Consider the following 17,052-nt stretch of genomic DNA (forward strand, 5'->3'; position numbering starts at 1 on the left):
AATTTGACTTCCTACTGTCCTTTTCACTTACTAAAACCAAATAGAATGGACCTACTAGAAAAAACATAAATCCTCATTTGCATATGTCTTAATTCATTTTAAAGTAGAAATTTTAGTTTAGTTTGTTTTTGCTATTCAATATGTTTAATTATATTCTGTGTTATGCAAATTGTCCTTAATTGGTTTCTCCCTGTTATGCAGCATTCCACTGGCAGGATCTTTGAGAGCGAAGTGAGATATCAGTGTAATCCAGGATATGAGTCAGTTGGAAGCCCTGTATTTGTCTGCCAAGCCAATCGCCACTGGCACAGTGAATCCCCTCTGTCGTGCATCCCTCTCAACTGTGGCAAACCTCCCCCAATCCAGAATGGCTACATGAAAGGAGAACATTTTGAAGTAGGGTCCAAGGTTCAGTTTTTCTGTAATGAGGGTTATGAGCTGATTGGTGATAATTCTTGGACATGCCAGAAATCTGGCAAATGGAACAAGAAGACAAACCAAAAGTGTGTGCCTGCCAAGTGCCCAGAGCCACCCCTCCTGGAAAACCAGCTGGTCTTGAAGGAGTTGACTACTGAGGTAGGAGTGGTGACGTTCTCCTGTAAAGAAGGCCATGCCCTTCACGGCCCCTCAGTCCTGAAATGCTTACCATCTCAGCAATGGAATGATTCCTTTCCTGTTTGTAAGCTGGTTCTTTGCCTCCCACCTCCCCTAATTGCCTTTGGTGTTCCTGCTCCTGCTTCTGCTCTTCATTTTGGAAGTACTGTCAAGTATTCTTGTGTGGATGGGTTTTTCCTAAGAGGAGATCCTACCACCTTCTGCCAAGCTGATGGTACCTGGAGCTCCCCGCTGCCAGAATGTGTTCCGGTCGAATGCCCACAACCTGAGGAAATTCTCAACGGCATCATCGATGTGCAGGGTCTTGCCTATCTCAGCACAGCGCTCTATACCTGCAAGCCGGGCTTTGAGTTGGTGGGAAACACTACCACCCTTTGTGGAGAAAATGGTCACTGGCTTGGAGGAAAACCAACATGTAAACCCATTGAGTGCCCACAGCCTAAAGAGATTTTGAATGGCAAATTCTCTTACACAAACCTACACTATGGACAAACCATTACATACTCTTGTGATCAAGGGTTCAGGCTTGAAGGTCCCAAAGCCTTGACCTGTTTAGAGACAGGTGACTGGGATGTGGATGTCCCATCTTGCAATGCCATCCACTGTAACCCCCCACAATCCATTGAAAATGGTTTCGTAGAAGGTGCAGATTACAGCTATGGTGCCATGATCATCTATAGCTGCTTCCCTGGGTTCCAGGTGGCTGGTCATGCCATGCAGACCTGTGAAGAGTCTGGATGGTCAAGCCCCATCCCAACATGTGTACTCATAGACTGTGGTCTCCCTCCTCACATTGATTTTGGAGAGTGTACTAGGGTCAAAGATGGCCAGGGATATTTTGACCAAGAGGAAGATGTGATGGAAGTTCCATATCTGACTCCTCACCCTCTTCATCATCTGGGAGCAGAGGGTAAAACCTGGGAAAACTCAACTCTTGCTCCACATCCAGCAAGCTTTCTGTATGGTACCATGGTTTCTTACACCTGTAACCCAGGATATGAACTTTTGGGGGACCCTGTGCTGACCTGCCAGGAAGACGGAACTTGGAATGGCAGTGCACCATCCTGCATTTCAGTTGAATGTGACTTGCCTGTTGCTCCTGAAAATGGCTTTTTGCGTTTTACAGAGACTACCATGGGCAGTGCTGTACAGTATAGCTGCAAACCCGGACACGTTCTGGTAGGCTCTGACATAAGACTTTGTCTACAGAATAAAGAGTGGAGTGGTACTTCCCCACGCTGTGAGGCCATTTCATGCAAAAAACCGAGTCCAGTTATGAATGGCTCCATCAAAGGAAGCAATTACACATACCTGAGTGTGTTGTACTATGAATGTAATCCTGGGTATGTATTGAATGGCACTAAGATGAGAACATGCCAAGAAAATAAAAATTGGGATGGGAAAGAGCCAATTTGCTTTCCTGTGGACTGCGGTTCACCCCCAATCTTAGCCAATGGCCACATGAAAGGAGATGAGTATACATTCCAAAAAGTGGTTGAATACACTTGCAATGTAGGGTTCTTACTTGAGGGAACAAGGAGTCGTGTTTGTCTTGGGGACGGAAGTTGGAGTGGAACCCCTCCCTTCTGTATGCCTGTCAGATGTGCCACACCACCACAGGTGGCAAATGGGGTGATGGATGGCCTAGACTATGGCTTCGGGAAGAAAGTGATGTTCCACTGTCACGAGGGCTACATGTTGCACGGTGCTCCAAAACTCACCTGCCAATCAGATGGGAACTGGGATGCAGAGTTTCCTCTCTGTAAACCGATTAACTGTGGGCCTCCCGAAGATCTTCCCCACGGCTTCCCTAATGGCTTTTCCTTTTATCATGGGGGACATATACAGTATCAGTGCTTTTCTGGTTATAAGCTCCATGGAAGTCCTTCAAGAAGGTGCCTCTCCAATGGCTCCTGGAGTGGCAGTCCACCTTCCTGCCTGCCTTGCAGATGTTCCACACCAGTAATTCAAAATGGAGCTGTCAACGGGACAGATTTTGGTTGTGGAAAGGCAGCTCTGATTCAGTGCTTCAAAGGCTTCAAGCTTCTGGGACTTTCTGAAATCACCTGTGATGCCCACGGCCAGTGGAGCTCTGGCTTCCCATACTGTGAACACATGTCTTGTGGTTCTCCCCCAACAATACCAAATGCATTCGTCAGCGAGAGTGGCTCTTTGGAGGAGAATGTGATAACTTACAGCTGCAGATCTGGGTATGTCATACAAGGCAGTTCAGATGTGATTTGTACAGAAAAAGGGACGTGGAGCCAGCCTTATCCAGTCTGTGAGCCCCTGTCTTGTGGACCCCCACCATCTGTTGCCAATGCAGTAGCAACTGGAGAGATGCACACCTATGAAAGTAAAGTGAAACTCAGGTAAGACCGTGGCTCTAAGTCTCCAAGGGGTGCAGGCAGGAGAGTTGTAAAATGAACAGTAATCTGTTAAAATTTGGCTAATTGGGAAGAAAACACCATCCCTGGACTGTTCTCCCAAATCTAAAGCTTTTAACACTTTCTACCCATAATCATGTAGAACTCCATTGGCTGTCAGAATAAATTCCTACATTTTCAGATTGTAATTCCAAATATACTTATCATGATTACATATTCTGTTGAGCTTCATGAAACAGTAAAATCCTCTAGCTAGCTTTAATATCTTTTAAATCATAAAGCTCTTTTGAAACATCATGCTGGTAAATTTCTTTATGATAACTCTTTATAGTTATATTCATACATGCAAATGTTGGTGAAATAAGGCAAAAGCTGAAGAATTCAGGTAAAAAAATTACATACTTTCATTGATCAATATTAATAGGGAGATATTCTTAAGGGGACTTCCAGCATATGCTATTGGGACAAACTAAGCATTTAATGCACAAATTATTATTTTTTTTGCTGGAAAGTTCCTTATTTAAAATGACGATAAATATGGAATGAATTTATAAATTAATTTTTTATTGGAATAAATGTTCATAATGTTCAAAAATATATCAACCCTCTAAATCAATTTAAATTTTATTCACATCTCAGAAGGCATTATAGATTATCCTTCATATATTGTCTTCCTAGATTTTATTCCTAATTCAACAACTCTTCTTAAGCATGTCTATTGTGGACATTTTAGCCCTACCTTTATTTTCTCTCAATTGCAGTAAGGAATAGATTCAAGGAAGGATGATGGTAATGATAAGAGAGGAGAGCAAAAGGGTGGTAGATGATGCACTGAGAAGGAAAAACAAAAATTATTCCTTGCTTTTGAAATACATTTTAAAATTTCTATTTGGATGTTAGTGTGTCAGCTATCTTAACAGGTCACAATATCACCTGCTTCTCAAAACTTGTCTGTTTGTTATTCCTTGTGTGTTGATTATATCACCTCTCAGATCTTCACTTAATAGATAGGCAGATCATTCCAAGTTTGAGAACCTCTGACTCTCACCTAGCTTGTAACTTGTGAAATTTAAAAAAAAATCCACCGAATAAATGTTAGTTAATTAAATGGTTTAATTTTAAAGGCAGTGTAGTATAGAGGTAAAAGCATGGACTCTAGAGCCAGATTCTCTTGGTGGAAATCTCAGCTCTATCCCTTCCTGGAGAAGATACGTAATCTCTCTGGTGTCAGTTTCATCATCTACAAAATGGGATAAAGATACTGATAATACCTACTCATAGGATTGACTTGAGAATTAAATGAGTTAATATGAATAGAGCACTTAGGACAGTGACTGAAATCTAATAAGTAAACATTTCCTGAATAAATAAATGAAATTTTTTTAAATCATAGAGTTTTAGGACCATGTCAACCTTGAATTTGAACAGCCATACTACAGATAATATCTATTAATCAGGGTTAAAAGAAATTCCCTATGTAAAGAACCTAGAATAGTGCTTGGCACAAAATAGATATCCAATAATATTAATTATATTATAGTCTTACTAGTATCTGAGTCTATTTTGGACTTTGTCTAGAATTTCTTGAAATGTTAGCTGTTTTTAGAATAAAAATGAATTCAATAATATTATCCACAATGAAGGTAAGTGATATCAACAACACTTAAAGCAACTTTAGTCTTGGCTAATCTTTGATGTGAATCACGAAGGATTGATCTGGTTATCATTGTTACAAGTATGTTGGTGTTTTTGCATGGCAATGCCATCCCCCTGACGGTTGCATCAGTTTAGGTACAACATGTAAGAGGTCTACTGAGCCTTAAAACACCTTCTTAAATCCACGAATAGGACACCAACTGATTGTACTCTCTTTAAGGCACTGATTTTTGCTTTTCGATTGCAGATGTCTGGAAGGTTATATGATAGATACAGATACAGATACATTCACCTGTCAGGAAGATGGCCATTGGTTCCCTGAGAGAATTTCCTGCAGTCCTAAAAAATGTACTCTGCCAGCAAACATGACACATATACTTGTTCATGGGGATGATTTCAGCGTGAACAAGCAAGTTTCTGTGTCATGTGCAGAAGGCTACACCTATGAGGGAGTTAACATATCAATATGTCAGGTAAGATTCTGACTTAATTGGAATGTGTAAGTATAACTCTTTGATCTATATCTTTATAAATAATGTATATAAATAATGAATCTGTGTGTATATATAGTGCATATATAGAGTATCCACACGAGTGATATCTTACTGTCCTGAAAAGAAAAAAAAAGTCTCAGGTTACCAATCATGTGAAAGGATTTGAGAAGTTTTTTGATAGAAATATAATAAAATATATCTTTCTTTCCAATATTCCAATTTTTAAGTGAAGAAAGTGCCAAGGATAGGTGAAAAGTGGCAAAGTTAGATAAAATGTTAAAATAACTACAACAAGATATTCATGACAAATTGGTCATGTGGTCACATGGTTTACACATAGATGCTCGAATGTCTATGTGTAGTAATGAGCCTTCATAATACAAAATGTTTCCAGTTTTAGCAGAAAGACCAAAGTTTGCAGAAACAGAAAATTGGGGTCAGAGTCTGACTCTGCTACTTACTACTTGTGTGACTTTAAGAAAGGTACTTAAATTTTCTGAGCTTCACTTTCCTTATTTGAAAAAAATGTGTATAATAATGCATATCCTGTATGCTCAGTGTGAAAACTGTATAGACAATGGAGGAAAGCGCCTAGATCAGCATTGTAGACAGATGACCTCCCAAGCACACCCCTTCTCCTAGCTTCCATAAGACATACCAGAAAAAGAAAAATACAATGAGCTGTTAATGTAGTCTTCTTTTAGTGGAGTAGGGAGGGGGAAGGGAGGAGGCAGGAGCTGAAAGAGGAGAAATGTTGCGTGGTTATAGAATGGCTTTTATGTTAAGCATACCTTTGAACTTCATCTCAAATATGTTTGTGCTCGGTGACCTTATATTCCTCCAACTTGTTTTCTTTTTTATAAATCTGTCATTGAAAGGATTACATTACCTATTGAAGCATTATTTATAGTATGAAAATTAGGTACAATTTATATTTCCAACATTAGGGGAGTGGTTAATTGAGATGCGGGCATATATATATAAAATAAGTTCTGGCTTATATGTAGAATAAAGGGTTTTGCCTCAAGTCCTGTTTTAGACAGTTACTATCTAACTCACAAAATATGTCCTCAAAGAAGACAGAAAAATATTAGCAAGAGAATAACAGTCAAAGGAAACATCTCTGTGTGCTTTACCCAAACAGAGGGCTGAAAATGTCAGTTCTAACTGGGGTGGGGGGAATAAAGTCTGTGTGTGTGTGTGTGTGTGTGTGTGTGTGTGTGTGTGTGTGTATACATATATATTTGTTTGTTTGTTTAAAAAAATATATGTGACCCACTCCAAAATATATGATAGAATATTTTCAAGTATTCATGTTGGAATGGAGAAAAGGAAGCCATCTTTTAAAACTTTGAGTGGTATGCGTAAAAGTTGCTGTTTCTCATAAACTTTAAATTAAAATGTAAAATTATGTAAAATATAAGTGTGTATTGGTACGTCATGGAATAATTGTGTCTACCACCCAGTCTTCATGCATCATAAGGAAAACATACTTCTTGGTGTTACTGAGTTTTTTAATGGATTTTATTAGGAAGAAAGTGCTTGTTTTATGTGTTTAAGAAATGTCCAAAATTGTTTAGCAATGACTATTAGGACCACCTAATAATAAATGTGTGGTTTTGAAAGGCCACAGGTAATAAGTAGCCAAAGAAGGACCAAATTCTAGGTCTTTTGACTATCGTTTTAGAGATTATTCTGCTATACAATCAATATTTACAGACTTCTTCATTCATACATATTAACTTCTAAATATAATTTATATTATTTGTTATTTAGCTTGATGGTACCTGGGAGCCACCATTTTCTGATAAATCCTGCAGCCCAGTTTCTTGTGGGAAACCTGAAAGTCCAGAACATGGATTTGTGGTTGGCAGTAAATACAGCTTTGAAAGCACAGTTATTTATCAGTGTGAACCTGGCTATGAATTGGAGGTAAGTGCACAAACTGTTTAACCAGAATTAGTTTGTTTTTCCGATCCACTTGGGAAGGAACCCTTTTAGTAAAAGCATGATTTGTTTCACTGATTTTGTTCCTGAAAGATTCCTTTATACTTTGTTACCTCTTACCCTAATACTTTAAAGGAATACTTAATTAAGATGACTTGTAATATAGAAATCAAAATAAGTCTCAAATTAAACAAAAAAAATCAAAGCTATAAAAAGGCAGAAGTTAGTATGACCACAGGACGGATACTGTTATTTCTGTTGGCCATTTAAACCCGTGATTCGGCCTCCTGTTAATCACATGCTGCAACAGAGCAGTATGTCTGTCACCGTGGGGAGGTGACCATAGGGCTTTAGGTGTGCAAAGCTAAGATGTCTTCAAGCAATGGGCTCAAATATCTTACCAAGTTCTTGATTGAGATACCAGGTTCCCACATGGTAGATCCGGCCTGAAAAATCTCATAGCAGTTCTAACCAAATACCGAGTTAGGCCTCATGACCACTCCTGGCTTGTAATATTAAAACCCCATCAACAGCACCTAAGTCTCCCTACTTACTTTAGTAAGAAGTAAATATTGCTGAAATCTCATTGATATTATCAACCTTGAAACTTAAGACATCTGTTTTATCTTGTCATCTGGTTTCTCAGGAAGCTCTTCTTCCTTGTTTTTATTGTAGTGGTAATTAAATGTAGATTTGGCAAAAGTATTCATTGCCAGTGGTCTGTTAAATTTGTATAGTGCATTTTCTGACCATGCAATCAAAGAATTGTCGTAAGTCCATGAAAATTGGAACTAGGCTTATATGGCTCTTGTTTAAATTCTTCAAAAGATTGGGGGAAAAGAAAGGATAACAATATAATGGTTGATTGCAATTGGAGAGTTTTCCATTTTTGAAACCGTTATTCTTCATGTGAGAGTACTAATCTTGGAATTTGTTAAGAAGAAAAGCAGTCCAAAATTTAAACAGATATGTAGCAAACTATATAGGTCATTAAATTTGAGGAAGTAGATAATGTACCATAAAACAATTTGGAAACATCCTTGTATTAACTATAAAATTCATAGAGGTACTAAAGCATTTGTTCTCAATCTAAGCTACATATTAGAATTACCTGAGAAACTTTCAAGAATATATTAATGTTCTGTTACTTGCAGAAATAACCAATTCCAGGTCTGGGACAAGAAATGTAAAAGATTAGCCTAGAAAATCTTGTCAGATGAGATAGCAGAGAACCTATCAAAGGTTCTATCAAGCCTACATGTTAAAAAGGCTGAGGAGGCAACTGGACAAAGCTCTCATAGGCCACAAAGAGACCATGTTAGCATCAAAAAGGGAAATAAGCTCAATGGACTAAAACACATCAAATATGTCAGGAATGATACTAGCCTCATAACAATGCTAAAAATAAAAACAAAAAATTGGTAACTATTAGAGAGTGCTCATGAACAAACTCATTACTTTGAAAAGAGACAATGAAAGGGGAAGAATTGTCTTTTCAATGCTACCTGGAAGAATAGCTAACAAAATATTAGATTGGTGCAAAAGTAATTGCAGTTAAAAGGTTAAAAAAAATGCAAAAACCACAATTACTTTTGTACCAACCTAATAGTAGAGGAAAAGAAATTGCCTTTTATTGAAGTATTCCAGGCAATAAATGACAGAATGTAAATCCCAGAATTTGCAGCTCATACAAATTATTGGATTTTGTTTATCATCATCATCATAGCTACTGATAACAGAAAAAAATAGAGGCAACCAGACATTATGTGCCTCCTGATGGATAAATACACCATTATGAAAAAGTCATGCCAAAAAAGAGAGAAAAATTGAATTTGAATCTTATCAAGCCTCTAAATTCAACAACCAGTATCAGAGGCAAAGGAACATGGTAAGTGACACCATAGTGAGGCAATCAGCAAAATTCTGTCTATGGAAATATCTACAGACCAAATACCCAGTTTTCTGTTTTCTGAAACAAATAAATTGACAGGATAAGAAGGGAGGAAATAGAGAAGCAACCTATAGAGTTAAAGAGGTATATTACCGATACATAAACCATGTAGACCTTATTTTGGTCCAGCTTCATGTGAACTGTAAATAATAAATTATAACATTTATGCTATAATTGGAAATTTGAACACTAACTGGACATTTTATTAATATCTGGGAATCGTTACTTTAAGGTATGATATTATTGTAGTTATAATTTTTAAGAGCCCTATCTTTTAGAAATGCATACTGAAGTAATTACTTTTTTTGATTTTTAAAAAATTTAATTATATATATATATTTATTAGTTTCAGGAACAAGCAAACAAAACTAAAATAGACTAAATGATGCAGAGAAAAAACTGAAGTAATTTTACTACATATTCAATCTTCTTGAAATAAAAATTACTGCAGGCGACTGAGGAATTAAAATAAAGAACTCAATAATGGGATAGTCATGTTAAAAATTGCTGCTAGTGAGCAATATAGTGGTTGCTATGATTCTAAAACATAACTATTTAACATAATTGTTGATCAAGCAGATACATTAGGTCAAAAATAATAACAATGCTAATCTAGATCTAAAGCTTCAGGTTAATTCATCAAAAATAAGATATGTAAAGGGACAGAGAGAGAAAAAGGAAGACAGAAAAGCATGATAAAATTTTCACCTTACTGAGGAGGGAGCCAACAGATGGTATTTGATTTTTTTTTACATCAATAGTTACAAAAAATACATTTATTTGAGTTTTTATTGGAATAAAAATCAACATAACCAAAACGGAATATTATTCAAATCATTAGAGGAAAGAGAACAAGGAAAATTAGTACTGGGAAAAATACTAAACTATTAATTAAAATTAACTACTTGAGTGTAGTCCACTCTGGAAGAACCCAGACAGTTGGGGAGCTGACTTTTATGGCTTGCTGGATACTGTCTCATAATTAATTTTTTAAAAAAATTCACAAACTAGTATATTTTTCTGTGCATACATAAGTATATAAGCATAGAAAAAGTATCACAAATATTAATAGTATGTATCTCTGGGTGAAGAATTCTGGAAAACTTTCTATTTTTCTTTTATAATTTCCAAACTTTCTATAATGAACACATTGGTTTTTCAATAAGAATAAAATAATGAGTACATATCTTTAAGAAATATTTAATTTTATAGAATGAATTATTTTCTAGGAAAGGTCAGGACAGTATCCTTCTACCAAAGTCAATGGAATTTTTATAGGTAAAGATTTATCAGCAATTAATCTGAAAGCTCAAAGAAAATACCTTTGAATAGAAGAATAAGGGTGAAAGTCATCAGTCAATTCAGATAAAAACCAAAGTACAGGCAATAGTTCAGACATCTTGCTAGTTTAGGACAATTTCAAGACAATGAGATATCCAAAGGGTTCTGAATAATGAAAAAACATGACAAAAATCCATATGCTGAAGTTCGTATATTTGACTTAGAGTCAAGCCCCTAGAACCCAATCTGTTTTTAACCCATAGTGTTACAAAATTTTATTTATCTTGTTTATTATTCCATAGCTTAAGAATTTAAAGTATGGAGAAGGGTTGTGATTAGGAACAGTGATGATAACCATAAAAGAAGAATAAGAAAGAAGGAAGAAGCAAAACTCATCAAAATTGTATCTAGACATCAAAGAACAGTGATCTTAACCTGTGTAAAAGCCTGTAATCGCTATAGGGGCAAACAGTCTGTATATCCCCCAAGAGTAATGGAATATTAAAAAATAATACAAAAAGTATATTCAGTATAATAATTATAAATAAATTTTTAAGTAAATTATATTCATTTTACTCTATTTCAGAAGGCAAGGAAGTAAATTTTAGAAAGATTTTACTCAAAATATCTAAAATTTTAAATGCTTGGGTCCTTAATGGGGTAAGTTTATCTTTAATAGAGAAATTACAATTGTTGAAAACTTCAGTCCTCATACCAATAAGGTATCTTGCCATGTTTCATGTTCAAGGGAGTAAAAAACAAAAACAATTTCATTCTTTGCTGTACCTCTAAGTATTGAAAAATACATTCAACTCAAAATAATTTTAAAATATACTAAGCAAATATAGCTCTTTGACATTTCAAACATATTCTTCAGTTTACTATGGTTGTAGCTAGTTGTGATTTAAATAGAAAGTGAAACAAAATCTGCCCTTAATTACACTAGTCAGCTACAGTGTGAACTTTGAAGTAATTTGATGAAAACATTTTTGAAAGCTTAAATCTACCCCTTCAACTATATTTACTTAATGAATTTATTTAGCATTCCAATGCCAAGAGATTCAAGTCCGCCGCTAAGGTTAGTTTGCATTCCCTTAATAGCTTTTCACTGTAGAGTTATAATCTTGTCAATGACCTTTTCTCATTCATTCACAGGGGAACAGGGAACGCTTCTGTCAGGAGAACAGACAGTGGAGTGGAGAGATGGCAACATGCAAAAGTAAGTCAAATGACCCTTAGCAGTCCCAAAAAATGATACTAAGGACACAGAACAACAGTGTGGCTACATTGTCTTTAGAAATCAACTTCGTAATTTAAAAAAAAAAAAAAAAAAAAGCTGACTCCACAGACTATATGAGAGCATTTAATGGGCTTTTGCTCAAGGACACCAAACTAATAAAAGGGTCAAAGACTGTAGTTGAAATTAATGATTAAATTGGAATAGAGCACAAGATGACTGACTGGAATGGCAAGCATTGTGTTTAGAAACTAGTTAATTATTAAGTTTTTTCACATTTAGGGTTCCCCACCCCCCTACCCCCGCAAATAATTAGACATTAGAAGGCTTAGAGCTGTTGCTTTTTGGTGACAGGACTGGCCAATGCTGACATCTTCTTAAAGTAATGTTGGCACATATGCCAAGTAAGTGAATATTCACATTTTTCATGCAATTTTACATTAACTCCTTCTCTGGGAAGAGCCAAGTATATTTAACAAGATGCGGGTTAAGTCACATGACTTTATTCCAATATATAGCCCACATGATTCTTCTGCCAAACAACAGTGTATTTAGATACAATAGTTACAAATCAAGGGGGAAAGCTTTTAAAAAATTTTTTTTTTCTTAATCCTGGGGGAGTCATCAAATTTTCAAACTGGAAGAGGCCTCTTAGATAATCTCATCTAAGCAACTTTTCAGACAATGTACCCGGACTAGACTGGACTAGATCAAGATAAGCGAGATGTATTTACCTTGCTAAATGAGTAAATAGGGCTAGAAGTAAAGTGACCTGCCCAATATCATAAATTAATGTGGTGGCATAGCTTGCCCTGGAACTTGAGGCACTTGAATCTTTGTTCCCTGTTGCTTCAACCATATTTTCTGGGGTAGATTAATGAGTGGATTTTATGTGCACAGTAATCTTAAGTCTTTTGAAAAACATTATATGGTTGAAACTCAATGGAGGATATATGACTGTTTTTAGTTCTCAAAAACGTGTATAAATATTATATTGAAAAATACTTTTTATAAACACTGAGTAACATCTCAAGTCACAGAAAGGTATCGTTGGGCATTCCTGATAATAGTATCTTTTATCTCAATTGTTCATGATCAAAAGTGTGTGTGTGAACATATGTTCAGGGGAGGGGAGTGAGGAATGAAAAAAAAATGTGTATCTGCGTAGGAAACTGAAGGGATTGTTTCAGTTTGCAGCCGGTTTTTTCAAAGTATGACAATGGTTAGTATAGTTTCCATCTCTGAAATGCAAGATAGTAATAAAAATCTCTATTTGAATCCTATTATTTTCTTTTCTTTCTTTTTCTAATGATCAATAAATAGTGATACAAGTTCTTTGCAAAAAAATTAGAAAGCACAAATAAGCAAAAAGAAAATAATAGTTTTAATCCCACTACTCAGGGATAAAAACTATTGATAGCTTATATATTTTATTGTGCACTTTTTTCCTAGGCATATGAAAAATAGAGATATTTCGGGGGGAGGGGGAAGTGTTCATACTGAACAAGCTGATTTGAAAGATCCTTATATAATATTTACTAAATTATTAAATATTAATATATTGGTATATCTGTGTCCATCAGATTTCAGGGAAGCCTGTTCAAGTCAGTAGGATTCCCTAGGCCGGTGCTTCTCAAAGTGTGGCCCACAGACCAGCAGCAGTCTATAGTACCTGTAATCTTGATAGAAATGCAGAATCTCAGGCCATACCCCAATCCTACTGAATCAAAATTGGTATTTTAACAAGATCCTTAGATGATTCCTATGCACATTGAAGTTTGAGAAGCACTGCCTTGGACCTGTAGTTTTTAGCCTTCCACACATTGGACTATCCTGGGGAGCTTTGGAAAATTCCTTGCCCAATCTGCACCCCATGTCAGTTAAGTCAGACTCTGTGACCCTGCATCAATACGTTTTTAAAGCTTCCAGGTGATTCCAGGGTACAGCCAAAGTTACCATGTTTCCCCGAAAATAAGACCTGGCTTTATATTATATTATGTTAGATAAGACCTGGTCTTATATTATAGTAAAATAAGACCAGGTCTTATATTAATTTTTGCTCCAAAAGACGCATTAGAGTTGATGGGCCGGCTAGGTCTTATTTTCAGGGAAACAGAGTAGGATCCGTGGTCCCAGCACTCACTGGGCTGAAAGAACCCCCCAAAGAAGTCAGTTAGCATCTAGTGGAATGGCTTTCATTTCTGAGTGAGCATTAGAATCATTTGGGGAGCTTTTAAGACAATATCAGAAGCTGGGTATTTCTGGTCCATTTGGTCTGAGACAGGACTTAGAGCTTCTCGGGGACTCTAATGTGTAGCCAAAGTTGGGAATCACTGGTCTACACCACATCCTCCACCTTCACCAAGATCATAGAATTAAGACTCAAACCTACTTTTTAAGATTCTAGAAAGAATGATTCTGCTTTCCCGCTAGCATGTTCCTGTTAATAACATTTCTACAAGTGCAAAACAATTCTTTGTAAGTATACTAAAACTACCTGTCAGTTTATGGAGTCTGTATATTCATAGAAGCCATGTAAAACGTCCTGTATCTTAATTTTCCCCAAGCTCATGGTTCCCTGTTCGTTATACTTCCCTATTTTAATTTCCAATGATTTTATCTTTTATCTCCCCTTACAAGCAATATGACCTTGATCAAATTATTTAACCTCTCTATGTCTCACTTTTCTTCACCTATGAAGTGAGATCGTCTCAGTGTTGTCATGAATAAGTTTGCTAGATTTTGCAGAGAAAAAAAAACAGCCATTTATATTTACATTTCAGATTAAAAATAATTTTTAACATATATCTATCCCATGCAGTATTTGGGGCATACTTATTCTAAAATGTAATTGTTGTTCATCCGATACTCACGTTTAACTGGCCAGTCTGTATTTTATTGGGTCAACTCTAGTTGTAAGAAATAAATATGGTAATGTCTGGGAAGTTCTTGGCCATGATAGCCACTTCACAAAGGAGAATTCCTTTGTTTTATCCAACTGTTCATCCATACCCCCAGCATAATTAACAACAAAAGGCGGCAGTATACATAAAGACAGCTGGAGTCAATTGGGCAAAATAGCAATCTCTAATTGCCTGTGTGTGTTAATCCAAAACTTACGTATGCTGGGATTTTTTCTTCCTTCAATGCCTCACACATTGTGCCTCACACATGATTAGGCTATAACATTGTATAAGGTGCATTGAGTACCTTCAGCAGTCATAGCAGAAGAAGGCAAGAGGATTGGGAGAAGCATCTAAGATGAGGCTTTTCTGTTTCTTTTTAGAGACCAGGTGTGAAGTTCCACTTGGGTTTCTGAATGGGAAAGCGGAAGTTGAAAACACAACCGCTGGACCCAGCGTGGTGTATTCCTGCAACAGAGGCTACAGTCTTGAAGGGACGCCCGGGGCATTCTGCACTGAAAATGGAACGTGGAGCCACCCAGTGCCTCTCTGCAAACGTGTGTGTTGACTTTAGGAGAGGTTTTAATTAGATTCCATTTCATAATTAGTTCCCCTAGAAGAAATTCCACTGATAAGTGCAATTGATCCAGAGAAAGCAATCTGTGCATATCCGAATCAAATACTATGTGGTATTTTAACAATCTACTTGTGTTTTCTAAAATATCCTATCTGAGAATCAGCTCTTATCAGTTTCCTTGGCTGATTACAAGTTTAAGGCACTAGGAGAAAAATGCAACTTAATGAAAAAGTTTTGACATAAATGTATGTATGATTGAGGTCAGACAATTAAGTTCGCGAACTCATCCTAGAAAAAGTGCTACATACCTCATTGCTGAATATCACTATGGTCACCTTCAAAGTACATCCTTTGAAGCTATGCACCAACATCAGCCCCTAGTCCACCCTTCAAAGCAATTTCGGGACTCTTTTTCTGACAGCCATCAGAGTTGTCATCGTATTACCCTTGATGTCCTGAGTGTCATCAAAATGTATGCCTTTCAATATTTCCTTGATCTTTGAGTAAAGAAAGAAGCCCTTGGGGGCCAGATCAGGTGAGTAGGGAGGGTGTTCCAATACAGTTATTTGTTTACTGGCTAAAAACTCCCTCACAGACAGTGCCGTGTGAGCTGGTGCATTGTCGTGATACAAGAGCCATGAACTATTAGAGAAAAGTTCAGGTCGTTTTCGTCTGTCTTTGTCATGCAGCCTTTTCAGCACTTCCAAATAGTAAACTTGGTTAACTGTTTGTCCAGTTGGTACAAATTCATAATGAATCATCCCTCCAATATCAAAAGAAGGTTAGCAACATTGCTCAACAAGTTCGCAAACTTAATTGTCAGACCTCGTATAATGAATTTGGGGATGTAAAAGGGGTGAAGAAAAAATATGTTTAATATGCAATATTAATAAAGTATGTATAAATATAGTAAGTAAAGATAATTAGAACCACTGGAATGAAAAAAATCGCAAGGTATAAGTTGAGAGAGCCCTGGTTACCGTTTAAAGTATTGTAACGCAGTAACTCAGCCTCTAGGCCTCCACTGACACCTACCTTGCTCACAAAGACTTCCTTTGTGCCCATTGAAAATCAAAAACAAAAAAACTGAAATTGCCTACAATATGTGTTGACATGTGTTCCACACATTTGCGCTAAGAAATCCTTGTGCTATCATCATTTCCCGTTTTTCCTGCAGACCTATAAAAATGAATCCATTTTTGTCAATACACCTTGCAAACTCTATAATTTAAGTTCTCATGCCCTGCTTAAAATAGTGTGGGTCTGAAGTCATATTCAGGTCACTTAGATGTGTCTGATGATTCTCTGGTTCATCCTTCTGAAGGATGTTCAGTAAAAGAAAGTAGAGTGATAGTGAGAAGCACTTACTCTGTTCTTAATATTCTTCAGCTACTAAGGGAATGTTTGATACACTCCTTATTTCCAGTATGCCTTTGGTTTCCCAAGTGCTGATCAGAGAACAATCTAAAAAATATTGTGACAATCTGAAAAATACAACTTCAGACAACTATTTAATTTGCTATCTTAGAGGCATAGGACCATGCGTTTGTGGTTGAACAACTTCGTGTTTTGAGATCTTATCTGATTTTCATCCTTACAAATAATTTCACGGGAATGCAAAACAAGTCTGTGTTTAATGTTTGAAGTTCTATACTTTTAAGCCTCACATTATCACCACTGAGAATTCAACTCCTTCAGGGCTCATCATCTGCCTTCAAAGAAATCAAGTAAGAAAAGAGGGAAAATATCAGTAAGCATTTTCTTTCTTTTTTAACAGCAAATCCATGCCCTGTCCCTTTTGTCATCCCTGAGAATGCTCTGCTCTCTGAAAAGGAGTTTTATGTCGATCAGAATGTGTCTATCAAGTGCAGAGAAGGCTTCCTGCTCCAGGGCCAAGGCGTCATTACCTGCAACCCCGACGAGACGTGGACACAGACAAGTGCCAGATGTGAAAGTAAGTCGACAGGTGGAATCTAGTTCACTGCATTCATGCAGAATGTTTTC

At 36.7% G+C, this 17,052-nt stretch overlaps 1 protein-coding gene across 1 annotated transcript in view; it reads left to right on the top strand.

Moving 5' to 3' along the window:
- The window catches only part of SVEP1 (sushi, von Willebrand factor type A, EGF and pentraxin domain containing 1), a 151,042-nt gene that overhangs the window by 120,026 nt on the left and 13,964 nt on the right, over positions 1-17,052 (top strand). The window contains exons 38-43 of the mRNA XM_019749535.3: positions 202-2,987; positions 4,906-5,131; positions 6,929-7,084; positions 11,487-11,550; positions 14,855-15,028; positions 16,826-17,002. Of these exons, the coding sequence (XP_019605094.3) occupies positions 202-2,987; positions 4,906-5,131; positions 6,929-7,084; positions 11,487-11,550; positions 14,855-15,028; positions 16,826-17,002 (3,583 nt within the window). The remainder of the gene's footprint in view (positions 1-201; positions 2,988-4,905; positions 5,132-6,928; positions 7,085-11,486; positions 11,551-14,854; positions 15,029-16,825; positions 17,003-17,052) is intronic.

The sequence above is a fragment of the Rhinolophus sinicus genome, chromosome 16 (genome assembly GCF_057876585.1).
Source record: "Rhinolophus sinicus isolate RSI-liver-muscle chromosome 16, RSI-T2T, whole genome shotgun sequence".
In the NCBI taxonomy this organism is placed as follows: domain Eukaryota; kingdom Metazoa; phylum Chordata; class Mammalia; order Chiroptera; family Rhinolophidae; genus Rhinolophus; species Rhinolophus sinicus.